General features: G+C 34.6%; 2 protein-coding genes across 2 annotated transcripts; one reads left to right on the top strand and one right to left on the bottom strand.

Moving 5' to 3' along the window:
* Nucleotides 1-11,364: 11,364 nt before the first annotated feature.
* Nucleotides 11,365-12,111, top strand: LOC145113890 (secreted RxLR effector protein 161-like). Its single transcript, XM_079049933.1, has one exon. The coding sequence runs from the start codon at nucleotides 11,365-11,367 to the stop codon at nucleotides 12,109-12,111; it is 747 nt and encodes a 248-aa protein (XP_078906059.1).
* A 7,539-nt stretch (nucleotides 12,112-19,650) lies between these two features.
* Nucleotides 19,651-22,384, bottom strand: NDP1 (Tetratricopeptide repeat (TPR)-like superfamily protein). Its single transcript, XM_079048549.1, has 12 exons — nucleotides 22,122-22,384; nucleotides 21,915-22,026; nucleotides 21,720-21,793; nucleotides 21,573-21,619; nucleotides 21,315-21,462; nucleotides 21,201-21,242; nucleotides 20,924-21,128; nucleotides 20,682-20,743; nucleotides 20,487-20,587; nucleotides 20,315-20,369; nucleotides 20,178-20,225; nucleotides 19,651-19,945 (listed from the first exon to the last, which is right to left on the bottom strand). Exons 1-12 carry the CDS (start codon nucleotides 22,285-22,287, stop codon nucleotides 19,779-19,781), a joined length of 1,227 nt encoding a protein of 408 aa, XP_078904675.1. The 5' UTR covers nucleotides 22,288-22,384; the 3' UTR covers nucleotides 19,651-19,778.
* Between the last annotated feature and the right edge of the window lie 1,067 nt (nucleotides 22,385-23,451).

The raw sequence follows: 23,451 nt of genomic DNA, 5'->3' as shown, positions 1-23,451 counted from the left end.
TAGCTAGATTATTAATTAGTCGCGGTTAACGTTAGACTAAACCCTAGTGGTATTGATGCTAGGTTTTGTCAAGGGAAAATTGTTTTGAGATAACGAAGCGTTGTCCGAGTACCAAGTCACCACCTTACCTGGTGAGTGCATAGTCCCTTTCATGAACATGATTTTAATACAAGTAGTGATTGAAGTATTAAATATATGTTTATGTGCGAGTTATTTGATGTTGCCTGAAATACGTGTTAAAGAACATACCTGATTATATATGATAATTTATACTCAGAGAATAGAACTTTAGTATATGTCATTGATCCGGGAGCATGGATTAGACATAGTCATTGTCCCTAGTCCGAGAGTATGGATTGGACATAGCCAACTGTCATTAATCCGAGAGTATGGATTAAGACATAGTCAGTTGTCCTTAGTCCGGGAGTATGGATTAATGTAACGACCCGAATTTATTGCCGTCATCGATATTACTTTCCGTTAGACAAATATTATATTCATAAGATTATTTTGGTTTTAAGGTTATATAACGAAATAAATTAAAAAAGAAAGATGCATTTAACATCTAAAAGAATTAATCAATAAATAAGATAAATATAATTAAATTAAAATATATTAAGGAATTATTAGGGTAAACTTAACTCATTTAAATGGTGTTAATTATGTTGAGGGGTTGTTTTGTCATTAAGGAAACTCAAAAATGTTAAGTTATTAGGGTTAGGATTGTTAGGAATTAAATTATGAAAGTTTAGGGACTTTCCTTGAAAAATCAAATGTAACCCCAATAACTAATTGACGTGTTAATGTGATTAATGAGAGTACGTCCGTTTTTGGGTCACGATGGCAACAAGAGTCGATCCAATTAAATCAGTTCTTAACGTTGTTTATTGGGGAATTGAGTCGACCAAATCAAGTTCGTGGCCTCCTTTTTCTTGTGGCATCGATCGGTTTTTAGCAAGGAAAAAAAACGATCACGAAGAGGGAGAGGGGAAGGAGACCCCAACGAGAGGAGAAGGAAGGAACAAGGGCTGCAATCGTCTACTTCTTGAAGAAGATTGGAGTTGTGAAATCGATCCCAAGTGTTGGTATGTATTAATTCTTCATTCTCTTGTGTCCATGCTTCAATTGCTAGTGATTTGGTTCACATAATCTTCTTCTTTTCACCTCAATTCTAGTGAATTATCTTATGTCGGATTTTCAGCCTTAATGGGCGTGTTCTTGGCTAATTGTTGCTGTCAAAATCCTTCTAAAAACACTCTTTTAGGTGTTGTTGATGGTGCTTAAGGATTGGTTGGAATTGTGAAGTTAATTTCTCTCTTTTGGTGTCAAAAAAAAATTCATGTTTCTATCACTTCAATTATAATGATTTCATGTTCAATTTTTGTGCATAGAAGACTATGTTTTGGACCATTCATGTGGTTATCAAAACAATTCCTAAGTTTCTTTTTATGTGTCTCAATGATGAAGAAAACTCCAACCCAAATTGTGTTTTCTCTTTTTGCAACATACATTGTTTTTCCCATAAAAGCAATGTACTTTGAGTCATGGTTTGAAGTTGAAATTGTTATTTTAACTTCTTGACATGTTGCTACTGTTAAGTACTCAATTTCATCTTTAAAGTTGATCTTGGTTATGGCTTAGTGGGTTAAGTTGTCAAATAACCCTTATAATGCATTGCTGGGAAATTCTAAAAATTTCCCATTCTGCCCCTGTGTTGGAAAAATTATAGAAAAATAATCAGAAATTGAATTAATGATCTGTAAACTCTCAAAGTTTCCATTTTGAGTCTAGTTTATCCATGAATTTTTCCAGAACCTGTTGTTGCTTCTAACTTAGGTGAAAATCGCCTTTTTCACCAGCTGGTCAGAATTTAGCTGCATTGATAGGCAGATTTGTAAAAATCATATAAAATTGTAGAAAAATTGTTTGGACCTTCAAAAGTACATTCTGAAAAGATAAAAGTCTGAAATTCTGTAATATGAAATAAAAAAAGAAAGTTATACAGGTTCTAAGTTTGCTAAACCAGCTCTAAACAGGTGGCTGTTTTGGGTTCAAAACTAGGAATTTTACTTGCTAATTGATTTATGTGTTTGGCTTATAAACTTGTCATCTTTGGCATTGTAGAACTCCAATAACCTTGTTATTTGAAATCTAATAGGGGCAAGGGTGATACTTCAACCAATACAATATTTGAAGTGTGAGTTGGTCATATTTTTTTGGCAAAGGTGAGTCAACTTGTGGTTTTAAAAGTACATTGTTAGGAGTATCCCATATCTTAGATGGATTGGGATGAACCTAGTTATCTAGAATGCATGTGCCCTTTTGATGATTGGTTGTTATGCAAATATTGTTGAAATGTTTTATGTGTAATGATATCTAGGGTGTTGCATGCTAGACTCTTCCTTGTTTGGTGTGAGATTTGAGTTAGGGTCATGCTAGATTGAGTGAAGTGAATGAACATTATGTGATGTGAGCATGTTAATTGTTGTTTGAGAATATTTGTTTAAAATGTTTTAGGACAAGCATGCTAGTGTTGTATCAACTTCATTGGTGTATTGTGTATGGAAATAGTGTGTGATGTAAAATGTAATAACTTCATGAAATTACATGTTTGCATGAAAATAACCCTTAAAGAGGTAATATGTTAATAAAAGAATATTCATAATAATTACATGGTTACTTGAAAGGGTAAAGTGTAACTCCTTAATTAATTAATCATTGTTAAATTAAAAAGGGGAACACACTAGCGGGGCGAAGGGTAGAAACCTAGACATAGGTAAATACCCAATCCGGATATTATGATGGCCTAGTGGGTTGAAAGATACCTATAGGAAAAAGCGCTTAAGCCAACTTTGACGCCGACTGGTTTTTCTAGACAACCACTCGGGACATGGTCTTGGTACACCTTGGTATACCGGGACTGGAGTGATGTTGGTCAAGCGGTGGGACCAGCGCAGACATCACGTGGGATTTGGGAGGTGTATCTGTTGGTATTGGCACCGCTCGTACCAATCCTGAACGACAACGCATGTATACGTATGTGCACCGTCGGAGTAGCGAACGCAGCGCGCCGGGGGCAATGATTACGGGTGAGAGTCGCGCCTCACTTAGTGCATTGGGTCGTGTCGGTCACGTTAGTAGCGAACGGGGTCTAGCTTTTGGGAGGTTTTTGCGGTGAATAAATAGACCCTAACTAGGAGGTAATACTTTAATAATTACAACGATGAGCGGTGAGTGATTATTAATGTAAAGCGGAGAAACAAAATATTATATATTAATATTTAAGCGGTGAGATTAAATTAGTTACAGCGGCGTTGAGGAGAGTAACTAATAAAACAAGCTCTAACTGAAGAACTAAAATAAATTGAGCTAAATATGTGTTTGTTATGTGGTGTGATGTTGTATGTCTTGCTAGTGAGTCCTGAATTGTGTGTGGATGTTTTGTGTGAATCCATCTATGATATGAGTGTTCTCTTAATACTGTACTATATTGACTCACTTAGCTTATGCTAACACTTGTTCTTTGCTTGTTGGTTTCTGTGGAATGGAACATGTAGCTTGACATGATGCCTTGGTGAGGATGGGAATCTTTGGGTAGTATAATTTAGTATCTTTAGTTATGATACCATTTGGACATGTTGGGTTTTCATCATCATGTTTTTGTGAACTTTATATTTTGATGAGTTTATTTTGACATGAAAGTAACACTGGTGATGTTTCTGAAACAATCATAATAAGTCTTCCGCAACGTATTCTGTTAAATAAGTGTTTTAAAAAAAGAAAAAAATTTGGATGAAAAATCGCGATGTTACAATTAAGACATAGTCAGTCGTCCTCAGTCCGGGAGTATGGATAAGACATAGTTATTCGTCGTTAATCCGGGAGAATAGATTTACACATAGACACTTGTCCCTAATCCGAGAGTATGGAATGGGCACAATTATTGATCCGAGAGCATAAATTAGATCCGAGAGTATAGGTTAAGTAAGAGGTAAAAAAAATTAAGGTCCGAGAGTATGGATAGTCTTATTGAAAGGATTAACGGGGTAGGGTAAAAGTTGCTTTTATATATATATATATATATATATATATATATATATATATATATATATATATATATATATATATATATATATGGTGAAATGGTATATTTTGTGAGTTCTAAATTATATATATGATATAACATTGTGGGATTGAAATCCCTATGTACTCACCAGGTTTCCCAACCTGACCCACTCAAGCTTATTTGTATCACAGGTGTCAATACGAAGTTACATTACACTGAGAGATTAAAGAGATGTAGATCACTAGTGTAAATGAATGTAAGTTCTGTTTATGCTTATGTTTCTGTATTGATGATGACATCCCAAATGTTTTAAAATGAATAAAAAATTCATTTCTTTGGAAATGCTTTGATAACGTATTTATCATGTTTTACTGGGAACAAATTCCGCAACATTTTCACTAAAAGAGGTACTCTGATTTTTATAAAGCATAAACAAAATCGGTCTTTTCTGGCCGTGAAAATGGGGATGTCACATTCTCTCTCATGAACCATTGTAGGAGAGTGATCTTTAATGGCACCAACTTTAACGACTAGATTCGTAACATTCAGATGGTGACCAGATACGAGGACAAAGAATATGTTCTCAATAAGGAGCTCAAGGAGGTTAATGTCAATACTGCCACTCCTGAAGAAATAGCTGTCTACGAGGCACATGAAAGGGATGCAACGAAAGTCCATTGCATCATGCTAGCTACTATGACTGCTGAACTCCAGAAGTCCTATGAGGACTACTATCCCTATGAGATGCACCAGGACTTGATGGAAAGGTACCATCAAAGTGCCAGGAAAGAGAGGTATGAGATCATCGCCTCGATGATCACTACCAAAATTAAGGATGGAGAGTCCATCACGACCCACTTGCAGAAGATGCAAAGATATGTGGACCGCTTGCTAAAGTTAAATGTCAACTTCGATGAGGAACTGGCGATTGATATCATTCTCCACTCCTTACCTCCTTGCTACGACCAATTTCGTATGACCTATCACATGAACAAAGAGGAGGTTACACTTAGCAAGCTTCAAGGTCTTTTGCAAACTGCTGAGAGCAATTTAAAAGGCAAGTTTGTTGCATCAACTCCTGCTGCTGCTGCCCCTGTCCTGGCTATTGGGCAAGGTAAAGGGAAGAAGAGGAAGGCTGCTTCTAAGAGCTTCAAGGGAAAACCCCATGATGGATCCTCTTCTAATGGGACCAAAGCTGGTTCTGCTACCCCCTCCACGAACCCTAAAGAAGCAGAGTGCTTCTACTGCCACGAGAAAGGGCATTGGAAGTGAAGTTGCCCGAAGTACTTGCAGGATATCAAGGATGGGAAGATAAAGCCCACCTTCGCAGGTATTTATACTATTCAATCTAATAACTAATCACATGCTAGTTCTTGGGTCCTTGATACAGGATGTGGTTTTCACATTTGTTCTGAGTTGCAGGGTCTAAGAAGAAGTAGGGATGTGGAGCATGGGAAGATGAACCTGATCATGGGGAATAGGAAAGTGTCGCATGTCACCAAGATTGGGGTTTACTCTTTAGTGCTTAGTAGTGGGTTAGGATTAGAGTTGAATAATTGTTGATGCTCGTCTGATATGGTGAGAAACATTATTTCTTTTCATGGTTTGTATAAACAAGGATTTAGATTTTCGTTTAACAATGAAATTGGTTATATTAATGCTTATTTGAATGGTGTTTTCTATTTTGAAACATTGCGTTGTAATGGAATATATAAAACTGTGATGATTGTTGATAACTTAGGAAATAATGTATTGCAAATCGATTCGTCCAATGGTTTGGACAAAGCATGCTTGTGGCATTGTCGTCTTGGACATGTCAACAAGAAACTCATGGCCCAACTCCAAAATGATGGAGTGTTGGAGTCATTTGACCTAAAATCAGATGACCCTTGCGAGTCTTGTTTACTTGGAAAGATGACCAAGTCACCCTTCACTGGTACTTGTGAAAGGGGTGAGGGTTTGTTGGATCTCATACATACTGATGTATGTGGGCCCTTCAGATCTACCACAAGGGACGCTTGTCGCTTCTATGTGACTTTTACTGATGATTATAGCAGATATGGGTATATCTACTTAATCAAGCATAAGTCAGAAACTTTTAAAAAGTTCAAAGAGTTTAAACAAGAAGTGGAAAATCAGCTGGGCAGGAAGATAAAGATGTTACGCTCCGATCGGGGTGGTGAGTATCTTAGTATCGAGTTCCACGAGTATCTAAAGGAATGTGGAATAGTTTCACAATTGACGCCACCTAGGACACCAAAACTCAATGGTGTGGCTGAGAGGCGCAATCGGACCTTGTTGGACATGGTTCGTTCCATGATGAGTCGTGCTTCGCTACCTATCTCATTCTGGGGGTATGCCTTAGAGACTGCCGCCCATATCCTCAACCTAGTCCATACCAAGAAGGTTGCCAAAACACCTCACGAGATGTGGACAGGGAAAGCTCCCTCGTTGGCACATATCAAAGTTTGGGGTTGCGAGGCTTTCGTAAGACAAAAGACTCACGACAAGCTCGAACCTCGTAGTGAGCGGTGTATTTTCATCGACTACCCACAAAAGTCCTTTGGATATCTCTTCTATAGACCGAGTGACAATGTTGTCTTCGTTGCGAGGAGAGGAGTCTTTCGCGAGAGAGAAATCATATGCCAAGAGGACAGTTGGAGGCAAATTGATCTTAAAGAGCTTCAACAGTCAAGTGATGAAGGAACCTCTAACACTAGCAATCAACCCGAGGAGGAAACTCCTGTTGAACAAGTTGACGAGTCCTTACCTCTTAGACGTTCTAGTAGAGTTAGTGTTCCACCTGAGTTTTATGGGTTCCATATTACTACTGAGGGTAATACGTTTATTAGTGATAGTACACTAGTAAATTTGGATGAACCTAACAGCTACAAGGAAGCCATGGCAGGCACGGAGTCTGCGAAGTGGAAAGAGGCGATGGACAGCGAGATTCAGTCCATGTATGACAATCAAGTTTGGAAATTGGTTGACAATGTACCAAGTCGTAAGACGGTCGGGTGCAAGTCGATCTTCAAAAAGAAGACCGACATGGATGGGAATGTGCACACATATAAGGCGCGATTGGTCACGAAGGGCTTTACTCAAACTCCTGGAGTTGACTATGATGAGACCTTCTCACCAGTTGCGAAGATAAAGTCTATTAGAGTGATGCTAGCCATAGCTGCGTTTCATGACTATGAAATATGGCAGATGGATTTCAAAACTGCTTTCCTTAATGGGAAGTTGGCTGAGGATGTTTACATGAGTCAGCCAGAGGGTTTTGTCGATGCGAAACATCCTAATAGAGTGTGCAAGCTTGAGAAATCCATTTATGGATTGAAACAAGCATCTTGCAGATAGAATCTTTGTTTCAATGAGAAATTCAAAGAGTTTGGCTTTACGAGGAGCGAGGATGAGTCCTGCGTATATGTCAAAGCTAGTGGGAGCATAGTTAGCTTTCTCGTGTTGTATGTGGATGACATACTTCTCATAGGAAACGACATCCTAACCTTGCAGGAGGTTAAGTCCTGGCTTGGGAAGTGATTCGCTATGAAGGACCTCGGAGAAGCTACCTATATTCTAGGGATAAGGATAATGAGAAATAGGAGTAAGAGACTAATAGGACTTAGTCAAAGTACTTACTTGGATAAAGTGCTGAAACATTTCTGCATGGAGAACTCCAAGAAAGGGGAGTTACCGATCCAAAGCAATACCAAACTGAGTAAGACTCAGAGCCCGAGTACAGAGACTGAGATAGAAGAGATGAGTCGAGTACCTTACGCTTCCGTAGTTGGCTCAATCATGTATGCTATGACTTGTACTCGCCCTGATGTGGCCTTCGCTTTGAGGATGGTCAGCAGATATCAAGGGAACCCTGGTAGAGCCCATTGGACCGCAGTCAAGAATATTCTTAAGTACCTACGAAGGACCAATGAATGGTTTCTTGTCCTCGGTGGGAGTGATGACTTGAGAGTACGAGGGTGCAGTGACACCAGTTTTCAGACAGACCGAGATAATTACCGATCTCAGTCAGGCTGGGTCGTTACTCTTAATGGAGGGGCAGTGACTTGGAAAAGTTCCAAGCAGGAAACTGTGGCTGATTCAACGTGCGAATCAGAGTACATATCATCGAGTGAAGCGTCAAATGAGGCAATATGGCTAAAGAACTTCATCGGAGACCTTGGAGTTGTACCTGCCATAAAGGAGCCTATGGAGATTTTCTGCGATAACGAAGGTGCGGTTGCCTTGACCAAGGAACCAAGGGATCATGGCAGATCCAGGCATATCGATAGGAAATATCACTTTATTAGGCATCGCGTAGAAGAGGGACTCCTCGTAGTGAAGAGGGTATCATCAGAGGATAATCCAGAAGATCCCCTTACGAAGGGACTGAGTAGGGTTAAGCACTTGCAGCACGCTATGAGCATTAGGCTGAAGAACGATATTAGTTTTTGTGATTATATAGCTTTTAGAAACTTGTAATAGATAAATTATAATTAACATTTGGGGATAACTACAGTAAAGTCCCAATATTTTGGCAAAAGTTTTAAAAAAGTCCCAAATTTTTTTTTTTGAATAAAAAAGCCCAGAAAACCGGATAATTCATTCAGTTTAGTCCCTTTTGACCTTTTCAACAGGTCACTCATGCCACATGGCATGACAACTGGACAGGTGCTGATGTGGAGTGCTGACGTGGCAGCGAATTACTTTTTAATATAAAAAAAAACAGTTTTTTTGAGGAAAAGGAGGAAGTGGAATTCGAACCCACAACCTCCCAAACACAAACCAAACACCTTTCCACTAAGCTACATGACATTTTATGTTTTTACTCCTCAAAACTAGAATATAACCTTTTAAACGCATAAGTCTTAATTACAATTATTATTAAATACTTTTAATATTTCGTAATGCATAAAAATATAAAACGAAAATAATTTTAATATTCCGTAATAATTTTAATATTTTATATATAAAAAATATATAAAATGCATAAAAAAGATATTTAATATACATAAAAATTATGTTTATATATATATATATATATATATATATATATATATATATATATATTACGTAAAAAAATACGTCATATACACATACATGTTTTAGAAGGTTTTTCGTAAAAAAAAAATACATTAAAATTTTGCATGTGTATAAATATATAAAATGCATAAAAAAATATTTAATATAAATAAAAATACGTAAAAATACATATAAATACGTATAAAAAACTTTATATATTTAACATATTTTTTACGAAATATTAAAATTATTTACGTTTTATATATAATAATAATATTAATAATAATAATAATTGTAATTAAGACTTATGCGTTCAAAAGGTTATATTCCATTTTTGAGGAGTAAAAACATAAAATGTCATGTAGCCTAGTGGAAAGGTGTTTGGTTTGTGTTTGGGAGGTTGTTGGTTCGAATCCACTTCCTCCTTTTCCTAAAAAAAAAAATATATTAAAGAGTAATTTGCGCCACGTCAGCACCCCACATCAGCACCTGTCCAGTTGTCATGCCATGTGGCATGGGTGACCTGCTGAAAAGGTCAAAAGGGACTAAACTGAATGAATTATCCGGTTTTCTGGGCTTTTTTATTCAAAAAAAAAATTTTGGGACTTTTTTAAAACTTTTGCCAAAATATTGGGACTTTACTGTAATTATCCCTTAACATTTGATGATTAAATAAAATGTGTTTTATTTATAAGTAAAGTTTATGTCTTGTGTTAATTATTTACTATTGTTTCACTTTGCATGTTTTGACTTCCTGAATAATAAGATTATTCGAACCATCCACAGTCGATCATACATTGGAAGTAGGTATGAAAGAAGACTATCATGAATTGGCTTGTAGACTGTCTAAAGTGTTTGGACATAGCAAAAGATTGCTGCAACGTTCATGAGTGCTCCTGAAAAGAGAATTGAGTATTGGATTAAACTCGCGCTTACCTGAATCACTTCATGGAATTTAATCACGAGTGATTGTAAGACGATAATATCATATAGTATTTAAACCTAGATATATGAGTCGTTGTTTGCGAGTTGGTTGTGCATTGATAATGCGTAAACGCATCAGTAACTTGATGTTATAAAACGTATTGTTGCGTAAAATTTGATGAGCAAATAATACAAGCATATAAGTCGAAGTTTATCTGTTCCTTTTGTCCCACAAGGATAAAAGCGATATCTTGCGCCCCTCGATGATTTGGTTTGACTTATGTGTCAGGCCCGGTAAGGACTAAGTTGATGTGTTCAATTAAGTTCTATGTCAGACAAATCAGAGATCGAGAAACAAACTGCTAGACAATAAGTATGACTATGTTCCATGTGATTGTCCACACGATATCTTGAGAACGGAGGATTATACGATCCCTTATCTATAGGACGTGTCATTTGACTTGGTCAGAGTTGACAACGGCTTTTGAGAGCTACAATTGCTAATCGGATTTTGAAGTCGTACTTGCAATTATAGTTATTAGACTTATCCAAGTGGAAGACTGTTGGATTAGGTGTCTAAGCCTATAACTATATCTGGTATGTACTTGACCCGATAGTAGCATGGTCCTTTTGGGTTGCCTTCACCAGAGCAACTTAACTGGATGATTAGTGGAGAAGGGGGATATTATGGTTTATTAATATATTATATGAATAATATATTAAAAGAGAAATCATATTGATTAATTAATATTGGTTAAGAATTAATTAAGAATTAATTTTGTGATCAAAAGATATTAATTGAACTTAGGGGACTGGAATTGCAATTATAGGATAATTGTATTTTGGGCTGTGGATCCTTTAGATCAAGGGGTGGACAAAATCAAGGAGGAAGCCCACCTTGAATACGTCCAAAGGCCTTATTCCAGAAGGTTTTGTTGGACTGCTTAAGGCCTAAGCTATCTAATTAGGGTTTTGACTGAAACCCTAGCAGCTCACCTATAAAAGGAACCCTAGGGCATTAGAAATCGACTATCAGAAAAAAACCTAGAGATCCAGAGCCGATTTTGAGCCTCCTTCCCCTCTCTCCAAGATCATCCAACTTGCTTTGATGTTTGTGATCAATCAGAGGTATTACATTTGTGATACTAAGCTCTTGAAGGTTGAATATTCTTGCTACTATTGAAAGGTATTCATCTAAACCTGTTTAGTTATAGATTTCGATTTTAGTATGATAAAATTAGGGTTTATAAGCTTTGGATGATTTGCATGTACAATAGAGAAAACTAGATCCAAAGCTTTAGGGTTTGCATGTACACCATATGATTGATGTAATGCTTAAAACCCATCACATGATGGGTGAATTAACTTTCTTTTTAGGTCTGCAGGCTAAACAACTAATTGATGGTGCTGATCTAACCGGCGCTGATATGAATGCAACTTTGTATCGAGGAATGATAGGTTCACTATTCTATCTTACTGTCAGTCGTCTTGACATTATGTTTTCTACCATATTGTGTGCTCATTATCAAGCCATTCCTAAGGAATCTCATCTTCTCAATGTAAAGAGAATTTTTCGTTACTTGAAGCATACACCCAATCTTGGGTTATGGTATTCTAGTGATTCTGATTTCAAGATGGTTGGATACACTGAATCCAATCATGGTGGATGTGGCATTGATCGTAAAAGTACTTCAGGAAGGACTCAAATTCTTGGAGATAGATTGGTAAGCTGGTCCAGCAAGAAGCAGACATCAGTGGCTTGCTCTACCACTGAAGCTGAATATGTAGCCGCTGGAAGGTGTTGTGCTCAGATTCTATGGATTCAAAATCAGCTTCTAGATTATGGTCTAAACTTCTCAAAGACTCTCATCTGTTGTGACAACACCAATGTCATTCAGATGATCAGAATCCGGTGCAGCATTCCAAAACCAAGCACATCGATATCTGTCATCACTTCATCAGGGACATCGTTCAAAAGGGAAAAATGGAGTTGTTCTACATTCCATCCACTGATCAACTGGCTGGTATTTTCACCAAGGCATTGGACGAAAAGACTAAACAAATTGATTGCAGATCTTGGCATGCTTTCAATGACTTAATTGCTTTCTAACTCGTTTGAATTAACATTACTTTTGTTTGCGTTCTAAAAAACACAAAAAATCAAAAACAAGTGCTTCTTTTATTTTGTGTAAAGATCTTTATATGGTTTTCTTAAACTTTGCTTCTAATATTTACAAGTATTCTCTTTTCTCTCTTTTATCTATCTTTTAGGCCTATCTAAGATTTATCTGTGCCTCCTTCCTCCAAAGTTTGCAAGAGCTGGAGTCATCTAGAATGTTCTGAATGCTCTTGGTGTTGAGAAGAATAGTGGCATCATGTCCTCTTCTTGTTGATAATGTCCTCTTTCTCGTCCACTCAATTTTATGGATGCAAGGGAAACCATCAAAACAATGAGTCTTACTTTCATCTACTGACTTATAATCTGATAAAACCTCGAATTCACTCATGTTGATCTTGTCAACATGATGGTTTCATGGATTTGAGCCAGTTAACTCATTGGTTACAAAGACTACTTTCTGCTCCTCTTGCTCTTGATAAACATGATGCTTGGAATCCATCTGCAATATCTCATCGATAAATGGCCTTATCATTCTTGGTTTGTAGCAAGTTGTTTTGTATATTGATGTATTTACGCTTACTTGTGTTTTCTTTTATAGCCAAAATTGAAGGGTAGGTATCTCGAAGAAAGGAAATTAATTAATGAGTATTCATTTCAAAAGATCTCCTTTTGGTGTTTTCTCTCAAAAAGTTTTCTACCTTTATGATTCTTCTGAAAAGGCTATGTAGAGAGCTTATGAAAAAGCTGTATATTCCTTTTTAACTATTTCTTCTTGTTGACTAATTCTTATGCTTTTATTTTCTTGTCTATTTTGTCTGGTACCATATTAAAAGCGTTGATAGTGAACTTTAAAGTTCTAGACTGCAACGTAACTTTATGATACGAAATTTAAAACACTTATTGTTGATGAGTTAACACCGTTTATGATTCACGTTGATTCTACCTCAGCGTACTGAAACAATCCATTCTTTACTTAATTTCTTCTTAATAAAACTTTACGATTCACTGTGATATACCATACAATGATAAAAGTTTGAAACACTTTGTTGATGGTTAGTCTATGTACAGTAGACTATCATACACACCAACCCCCTCTTTCCCTTACATTCTTCTTCAAATCTTTATGATTTAGCTTAATGTAACATACGCTGATGAGAGCTTGAAAAATCTATGCTGATGGTTAAGCTAAACACCACAACTTATCACACGCATCAATCCATTCTCTCCATATATTCTTCTTTAGAATTTTATGATTCAACGTATGCAACCAGACGCTAATGAGAATTCGAAAATTCTGTGTCGATGGGTATATCATTGTTCGTGATGTATTACACGCACCTACCCATTCTTTCCCAACATTTATTCTATTAAGAAGTTAATGATTCACTGTATTAGTCATACATTGATAAAACTTGGACACCCTTTGCCAATGGGTACATTTCACACTAGAATGTATTACACGCATCATACCACTCTTGTCATTTTCTTTTAATAAAAGTAATTAATGAGTCAGCATATGAAACTACATGCTGACGAAATCTCGCAATACTATGTCAGTGATTGGTAGTTTAAACCCACACTATCAAGAGACATCACAAACTTACTAGATTACAAGTTGTAACTCTGATACCCTGATCGCTTCCTCTAGTCTCGTATTTACTGCTGATGTCAAAAAGGGGTAGAAACTTGTTATATACCTTGCTATATGTTATTGATCTGAATAAAAGCAAAATCTAAGGGGGGACCAAGATGATATCAACATTCTATCAGCTCACATCAACTCATTTTTATTCGTCCGCTGCCTCTACTACTGATAATCAAAAATTGGACGTCACACTTTTTCAGGAGGAGTGTCATTAAAAATGAAGATCTTAAAGTTTCAATCTCACTCTCAGGGGGAGCACGAGTGTAAGGTCACACCTTATGATCTGATGAGTCAAACACTCTATACGCTAACTGACAGCGCCAGCGTCAAGATAAGCATCAACGCCAGCATCTCAAGACTTATCAGCGCCAACGTGTAGATAGTTATCTTGTGTAACTTTGTATATTACGTAATGATACATATAAGTATAGAATAGATAGCAGATCTGATATCTTTGTTATGAAGATCGATTCTTAGTATAGATTAGATACAATCCCTTCAATCAAGGGATATACTTGTATAGATTAGTATATATTCAACATTAGGGTGAAACCCTAATGTTAACGTCTTGGTGACCGTCTTTGTAACAACCTGTTTTCTTGGTGAAAACAAACACTTTCTTGTTAAAAGACAATTTGGAGAATTCTTCATGTTCTTTACTTTTTCTGTTCTTTATTTGCTTAGTTTAGTTTGTTCTTGTTTGACATACTTGAAGTATATCTGATCGATACAAACCTTCAAACGATACCAAAGGTTAGTGGGAAAGCTGATATATCTCTCTCATACATCCCCAAACATTGTGTATGTTGTCAGTGTTATAAGTCGCTTTATGCATGCTCCAAGTGAAGATCATACGAATGTTGTTCATCGCATTTTATGATACCTCAAAGCAGCTACGGGGAAAGGTTTATGGTTTAGGAAAAATCAAGGTGAAGTAATGGGATATACTGATGTTGATTGGTCTGGAGACAAAACATATGGGAAATCAACATCAGGTTACTTCACTTGTGTGGAGGTAAATCTGGTCACATGGAGAAGTAAGAAACAGAAAGTGGTTGCTAGATCCAGTGTCGAAGCGGAATACAGGGGAAAGGTTCACAGTGTATGCGAGTAATTATAGATTAAGCGAATTTTACAAGACCTAGGAGTTAGTTAAAGTGACCTGATGAAGCTATACTGTGACAACGAAGCCGCAGTAATCCATTCCAACACGATAGGACGAAGCATGTGGAACTTGATCGTCATTTCATCAAGGATCATCTTGAGAAAAAAACAGTTAATCTCCCTTTTGTTACTTCAAAGGACCAGCTAGCTGATATGCCGACTAAAGTCGTATGCAGAAGAGTGTTTCAAAACTCTCTTAGCAAGTTGAGAATGATCGACATCCATTCTCCAACTTGAGGGGGAATGTTGACGAGAGCATTACAAGATAATCCATATTATAGGATTGATTCAAATAGATTCTTTCCTATATTACCCGTCCTTTTATTTATTATATGGTTGTTTCCTTTTTTGTTTCATGTAATATTATTGTATATATACACATTATTGTATATATATATATATATATATATATATATATATATATATATATATATATATATATATATATATATAGAGTCTTATAATGAAATTGAATATACAGAACATTGAAAACTATTGTTCTCTTTTTCTACAAACCTTTGAAAGACATGCCACATAAGTAAATATTATAGATTACGATCAACAATCTATCAAACAAACATAGAGCATAATTACAGATGATAATTTTAACTGATAATTATCAAAGATAATAAAGTTGATCGAAGTCAATGTACCAAATGACGATATGGTGAATGGATTTATGTTCGGTATAAACATATTGCAATATTATATCAAAATATCATGGAGTGGTTGAATGAATGATGTGCTAACTATTTTCAGATTTTTACCATATTAAACTTATGATTATGCTCGTTTTTTATAAGATAATAATAATATAATTTGATATTATAAATAATAAAAGTATACATTAAAGTTATAAATTATAGTGAATAGATAGGTCCATTTGCTTTGTTGGCATTGTAAGGTAAATTGGAAAATTTGCAAGATCGTTTTAACTTTGAAGAAAATAATGACATGTCACTTTCAAACCCACTTTTAAAGCCTTATATGGATGGTCTAAGGTTATTTTCGTTGAGTTTATCGATTCGGAGCAAGTAAAAGGACCATTTGTCATGATATTGAATAATCAAAAGATTTTAGTACTGACGGATTTATGTATAAAAAATGTTTCTTATACTTCTTAAACATATATTTATACATTTTAATCCTTTAACTTTATTTTGATGTTTCAAACATGTGTTAATGACCAATAAATTGACAAGTGAGATTACACATATTTGTACTTGAATGAGATTAGGTGGACAATTATTGAGACTTGTCAAATGCAACAAAGATTTTTTTCATTTTAATGATATTTATTTGCCGGTTACAAAAGAAAATAAAGTTGTCTCCGGCTGCAATGAATTTCAATTTGATTCTCCAATTATCAATTAAAGCTTGAAAAGGGAGAGAAAGTTTTCTTCATTTTACATCTCAATTACTAATATAAAGGATGAATACACCATAGACAAGCAATCGAAATTTGCATCAAAATAGAAAGAACTTTAATAGTTTCATTGAAGCACGTAAAGAAAATAAAATGCTTTTTCATTTTACATTAAGAAATAATATAATGGATCAAAACAACACAAACAAGCAATATACAGTTGTGATAAAACACAAAGAACCTAAAAACGACTCCACGTCTTTCTATGAAGCACGAAAAGAGACAATGTTTCCTCAATTTCACATGATCGTGTCATAATAATAATTATATAATAAATAATAAAAGCTTTTTAAGATCTTCTACATTTTCTTCATGTTTTTCGATCTTCCTACTACAACACGTCAACATCTCTTGAAATGCATGTTAAAGTCAAATGTATGTTGGTGAGTAGAAAGATTAAAAAACAAGATCCATAGACCTTTTTCACAAGAAAATCATCCACAGATGGGGAGGATTAAATCTTTAGGAATTTTTTTTTGGACAGGAAGTCCTAAACCATTTCTGTAATTTACTCTATTTTTTATTAACTTTAAAAATTAAACCATTTATTTTTTTGGCAAAACTCAAGGAGCCATTCTGTTATAAATTATAATACATATACAATTTACAAGATGGGTGAACAATACGTTTAATAATTTTTTATTAAGTTTTTCCTTTTTTTACAGTTTTCAGTATTTTCAATATCTTTACCAATATTGGTCCAAACACTTTTCTTTCTTCTTCTTCTTTTTTACAATTATGGCCAACTTTCATTGTATTTTATAAATTTTGCCCGAACCTAATTTTATAGATTTTCCTCATTTTTTTTTACAAAATTGATTTTTTTCTGTTTTATAATATAATTGTTTTTACAAATTCTTTCATATATATTTTCACAACTTTTTTTTTGACAAAATCGTTTTTACTATTCTTTTTTAGATAGTTTTTTTTAACTTTCCAATTTTTACATCTTTGTTATATATATATATATATATATATATATATATATATATATATATATATATATATATATATATATATATATATATATATATATATATATATATATATATATATATCTAGGGGAGGGTTCAATTGAGAAAAAAAAAAGTTGAGAATGGGGGAATCATTCTCAGTCACTCATTTATTTTTGTCGCAAAAGCCTCCGTCGTACCAACGGAAATGGGAAATGAATAGACATGTGTTTTCCAACAAAACATATTTTCTTAAACTATGCTAATCATTACCTTAATATATACAAAAACATAGTTTTTTTCGTTTTTTTTAATTTTTAGAAGCTATTTTTATCAAAAAATGATTTTAAATATACCAAAATTCATGATTTTTTATTCTCTACAAATAGACATCCATATTGATATAGTTTTAAGATAAAATAAAAAATTTATTTTTTTTATATTTTCAGCTATCGTTATTCATAAGTGAATAAAAATGCATCAGGTTTTATTACAGTACATTCGTTATTCACTTATGAATAAAAAGTATGATTTATTTTTTTTACAATTTAAGTATCATTCATATATGAATATAGCATATAATAAACATAGTATATTCATATTTAAATATTGAACGATGTATTCACTTGTGAATATTAACATAGTATATTTACTTGTAAATATTAGATGGTATATTCACTTATGAATATTAAATGATATTTCATATGTGAATATTACGTAGTATTACATGGTATATCACATGTGAATATTACATAGTATATTCACTTGTGAATATTAGATGATATATTCACTTATGAATATTACACGGTATATTCACATATGAATATTACAAGGTATATTCACTTGTGAATATATTCACTTATGAATATTAGAAGGTATTTTGACAAATATATATAATTTTTATATGTTATTCACATATGAATAACATACAGAATTGCATATTTGATTTGTCTTTTTAATAATCATATGCTGATTCAGGTGAGAAAACATATTCATATGTGAATATAACGTGGTAATTTAGTTTATGCATTTCATCAAACAATTGGAGTGCATACAAGTTAACTATTTTAAAAATGTTAAAAACATCAAGTTATCAATTCCAAAATCATCATATACTTCCGATTTCGACTTCAGATGCGACATCATATGTCTGATCGATTTCTCATTTTGATTTTGATTTCCGAAAATCCGATTGGGAACCTGTGAGTACCAATTCTGAGTCCTTCAATGTCGACTGTGACTGCGAGTCCAGAACTCCGATTCCAATTTCATGAACAACGAAGAAATTCCGATTCCAACTGATTTCGTTTGCGAATCTGGGAAATTCCAGTTCCAAATTCGTTATGAACTTTAACAAATGCTTGCAAGCTACGAACATTCGGAATATTCAACAAAGAAATCGATGAAATTGATGAATTTGGGTTGCGAATCTGTCTTGAACGGCGAACCTCCCAGCCACGAATATCGATGATTGATTAACACTGGATGATTGTTGAAGGTTGGAGGAGAAATTTTGATGATGAACGAACTGTTATCGAATTCTCTATAGTTACGTATTCGAGATTGAAGGTTATTAACATATTTACAAGTTTGTCACCGTGTCTTTTTATGCTTAGATTAAATGAGTGGCTGAGAATGATTCCCCCATTCTCAACCTTTTTTATTTTCTCAATTGAACTCACATATATATATATATATATATATATATATATATATATATATATATATATAAAATCATTTTGACAGATTAAATTTTGGTTACAAAAACCTTGTTAATCTTTTAATACATATTCGTTTTCATGTAGGGTTGTAAAAATATATCATATTTTTTACATTTTTGTCTTCACAAATCAAAAATGCATTTTTATTTATAATAAAACCTTTTTTTTTGTAAATCATATCTTACTTATTATACATATATAATTTTCCCGCACCAACACATAGACGCATGCTTAGGTAAATTAATTAAATAATATAATACGATATCAATATATAAACTAAACATAAAGTAACTTAAGATATAAAAAACAGCGCATGAGTGGGCTCCTTCGCACATTTTTTGTTTCGGGCTTGGCCCAAAAAGGATACTAACAATTAACCTAGTGATGTGATAAGTGATTGTCTATGTTTTCGTTTCATGATACACATATTTTTGGAGAAAATATACGTAAATATAGACATAGATATATCTTGAGGATGTATCGCTATGACCTATTGCATCTAGGTTTTTGTTGGAAATTAAATTAATGTTCGACTTTCAAGATTTATCATGTAAAAATAGCTTATCTCTAAAATCAATCATCTAACGTAAGAACATTACTTTAGCAAAGGTTTAACTAAAGTTCCAAGATTATATTTATTTATTTTCAAAGATCAAACATGTTATACAAGGTTTTACAGTCACACTGTTACTCTGTTAGTTGATCAACTTTTATCAAAACTTTCATGGATTGAAGACTCTACAAAGCCCTGCTTATTCGAGCATCTATAATGGTGATTTTGGATAAATCCAATGCCTCTGATAACGAGAGTCTACGGTTATTCCATGCACCCTCGGCCCAACTCTTCATCTGCTCACCCACAGCCTTACGGTTTTGTTGAACACACAGGATCTCAGCATACCCACCTTCACAAACAACCATCATGTTATTTACACAGTACATGACATAACATGACAGTACAGAACAGGTTGTAATGTAGTAAGGACTGAGACTCATGTTAATGGGACAAAAGTTACGTGTTGTAATAAGTGACACTTTGGACCATTTCTTTTACACGGATAGTTATATTTTGTTGCTTAGATTGGATATAATAACTTATTATAGTTAGATACAATTAAAAATAGAAGATAATTGTACCTCTTGCAAGAGCAATTATATCCTTTCTATACACTTTTGATTGTTCAACTGCTACATCGAAAGATATATAATATAAGTGATCAAATTGGTTTCCACTTAAGGGGCAATAAGCACGATACTTTCTTTCTTAACTCTACCTTCAGTTTCCAATTGAGGAGCTTTAAGCAATTCTAATGCTCTTCTATAAAGTCCCTATAATATCCAAACAACATAAGTAATTAAAACGAAATGCCATAAACAGAAAATTACCATGTTAACCTTCTATCTATAAAAAGTCTAATGATTTTAGTTTTAGTGAGTATTTCTAACCTCTTGGACCATAAGGGAACTAGAATGCTCCATTGTTGCTTTGTGCCTAAACATGAGAGCTATGCAAGTTAATATTATTCCAATCTTTGGATGATGAGAACCTACAACATATTCAATTATGCATAAGAGTCAAAATACACACAACAAGTAGTTGACCATAAATCACATATAGATTATGAACAGCTGTATACTAACCAAAACGTTCTTCAGTCATTGTCAGTGCCCTTGTTAGTATCTCTTCAGCATCACCAAAGTTCCTGAATCACAAAACACACCTCATATAATGTAACCAAAGGTTTTGATTTTAGAGTAAGAAGCATTTTATGGTAAGGTATTGTTTCTTTTTTACTTCATGGGGACAAAAAGAAACAGGCTCTTAATGGAGAAAAAGAGAAAGAAAGAAGTCTGAAATACATGTATGATGTATGATGTATTACCCCATGTGTGACTCAAGTTGTCCTAAAGCACAAGTTGCTGCCAAAAGAATGTCCTCCCATACCATGTTTCCAGCAGCCAAGTTATATGGATCACTATAATCTTTATTTTCTGGTATCCCTTTGATTAAATTCTCATACAACTTTTTTGCAGTTTTAAAATCCCGTGTTGTATGCAAGAATTCAGCATATGACAAAGCATCATTCCCTATACAGAATTAATATTTTGTTATAACAATGTTTCTTGATATGAAATGAGACATGAGTTGCAAGAGTTTACCAATTCCCAAGTTATCTTCAGCTCCAGTAAAACAAGATTGGGCTGCATAAAGAAAATGTTCCATTAGATTACATACAAACAAGAAGATGCAACTATCAGAAATTAAGTACATACATGAATCTGTGTTGCCCTGAACAAGCTCTGTAAGCCCTTTTAATGCTCTAGCACGAGCATTTAATGATCCAAATCCATCATTAAGTTCCGGTTTGTTAGCATCTAAATCATTCAAGCAAACATCTGCTATCACTGAAGAAGTATCATCCTATATAGGGAACCATAGCCAGATATTTATGTACCCAAAGAACATAGAGAGTTTATGTATTTGAATTTGGATAAAAGATTGAAGCACAGACACAAACAGACAGTGCTTACTTCTCCTAATTCCAAATGGAGTCCTGCAAGAGCTTCCATAGTAGCCACTAAACCAAATCATAGAAATAACAATGAACTTGGTAAATTTTTAATACTTGATCAAACTCAGATACATGAAATGCATTCGGTATTAGTACTTTGCATTACCTCTAAGAGGGAAAGAAGAAACTTTTAGGTCGTTAATCGTATTCAATTTCTCAATAGCTTCAAGAAAATTGCCTCTGTGAATAGAAAGAAGTAACAGATTAAATGGATTGGTTAAATTTAAACGCTTCTACTCAGATAATTTAAGTAATACTCCCAATGTGAAAAGGAGTATGGATTAAGAAAGGAAAAAATCACCTCTCAGACAAAAGGGTCGACATCGCAAGAAGAACCAATCCCTTGGAATTACCATCATGCTGATTGGATTCGCACTGTTCTAGCACCAACAAACCTTGTCCATATGATTCATCTACACATACTCACACGTAAAAATGTGGATAGTAAACTGATAAAAATGTGTATTGACGGGATTATTCGAAACGCACAACAAAGGGGGAAACTGACCTGATTTCTGGGATCTAGAAAGGGAAAAGGCATAATCGATCATTTGAAGAGCAACTGGGTTAGGCTTAAAGTGGTGACGGAGTTTCGTGGAGAATAATCTGACAACCGTGGGTGAGTGGGAACGGCCCCTGGCTAGTCTGGACAGCTTGGTTGCGAGGTTAAACATGGCGTAGTGTTGTCAGTCCGATTGCAAAACCTGAAGACTGTAGTGAGCCAGGACGAGGGTTTAAGTTGCTTCTTTATTATCAGACAAAACTGCAAATTTGGTACTGTGGATAGCAAAAAATACAAAACTGCAAATTTGGTACTGTGGTTAGCAAAAAATTATGTACTGAGTCCAAAAAGTTTCTAACTTGCATCATTGGTCCAAAATCATAAATTTTTCGTGGATTTGATCCCTGAACAATTTAAAATGACTCTTTTACCCTTTTGATTTGTTTTTTCTATTTTCTTTATTAATTTTAGTATTAAATGTTTAAAAAAAATAAAAAAAAATCCTACCCCATCCATCTCTCTCTCTCTCTCTCTCTCCACTTGCAAAACCCTCTTTCTCTCATCGTCTTCTTCGTCCCTTCAATGACAAAAACACCAGGTAACATAATTTTAGAGCCACCTTAAAAAACCTTAAGAACCACCATCATTGAAATGATTCCCTAGAACTGGAGCAGTTTTTGATCTCAAATGGAATTCCCTTATAAAAATTCTCATGAAAAATAGGGCCAGTCTTCTGAAGCATCCTAACCCACCCTCCCAATTCGTAAACCCCACCCCTCCTTTTCTCTATTGGGTTCATCACACACAAGAACAACCACGAGTTAAAACTCATATCTGCAACACCTTCCGGTGGTGAACTTGAGTCACTATAAAGAATCAGAATCTGCATGTTGGACCTTCAAGAAATTGAATCAGAATCTGAAGATTGGGCCTTCAAGAAATTGAGATATGGAAATAATGGCGTTGAACAAGTGTTTGAAAATCAGACCTTCATCACATACATACACCGATGAACACAGAAATTGACACCACCTGAGCATCTAAAAACCCTAAAATCTCGGATCTGAACAACTACACACATACACTGATGGTCGCTTCGCTCTTGGAGGCTCACCGAATGAAAACCTAGCTCCGGCGGTGAAAATACTTTGCTGGAATGAGAGACTCAAGAAAGAGAGTAATAGAGGGAGGTGGTGGCTTATCAATGTTCTCAATCTGGTTTATCAGTATGTGTGTGTGTGTGTGTGTTTATTGAATCAGGAAGAGAGAACGAGAGACGCAAGAGAGAGAGGTGTGAGTGTGTGCACATATATGTGTTTAATCTGCATTAGTTTTT

This window comes from Lactuca virosa, chromosome 5, assembly GCF_052849685.1.
Source record: "Lactuca virosa cultivar CGN04683 chromosome 5, Lactuca_virosa_CGN04683_v6, whole genome shotgun sequence".
NCBI lineage: Eukaryota > Viridiplantae > Streptophyta > Magnoliopsida > Asterales > Asteraceae > Lactuca > Lactuca virosa.
The sequence above is the reverse complement of the archived record's forward strand: the minus strand, read 5'-3'. Positions and strand labels throughout refer to the sequence as shown.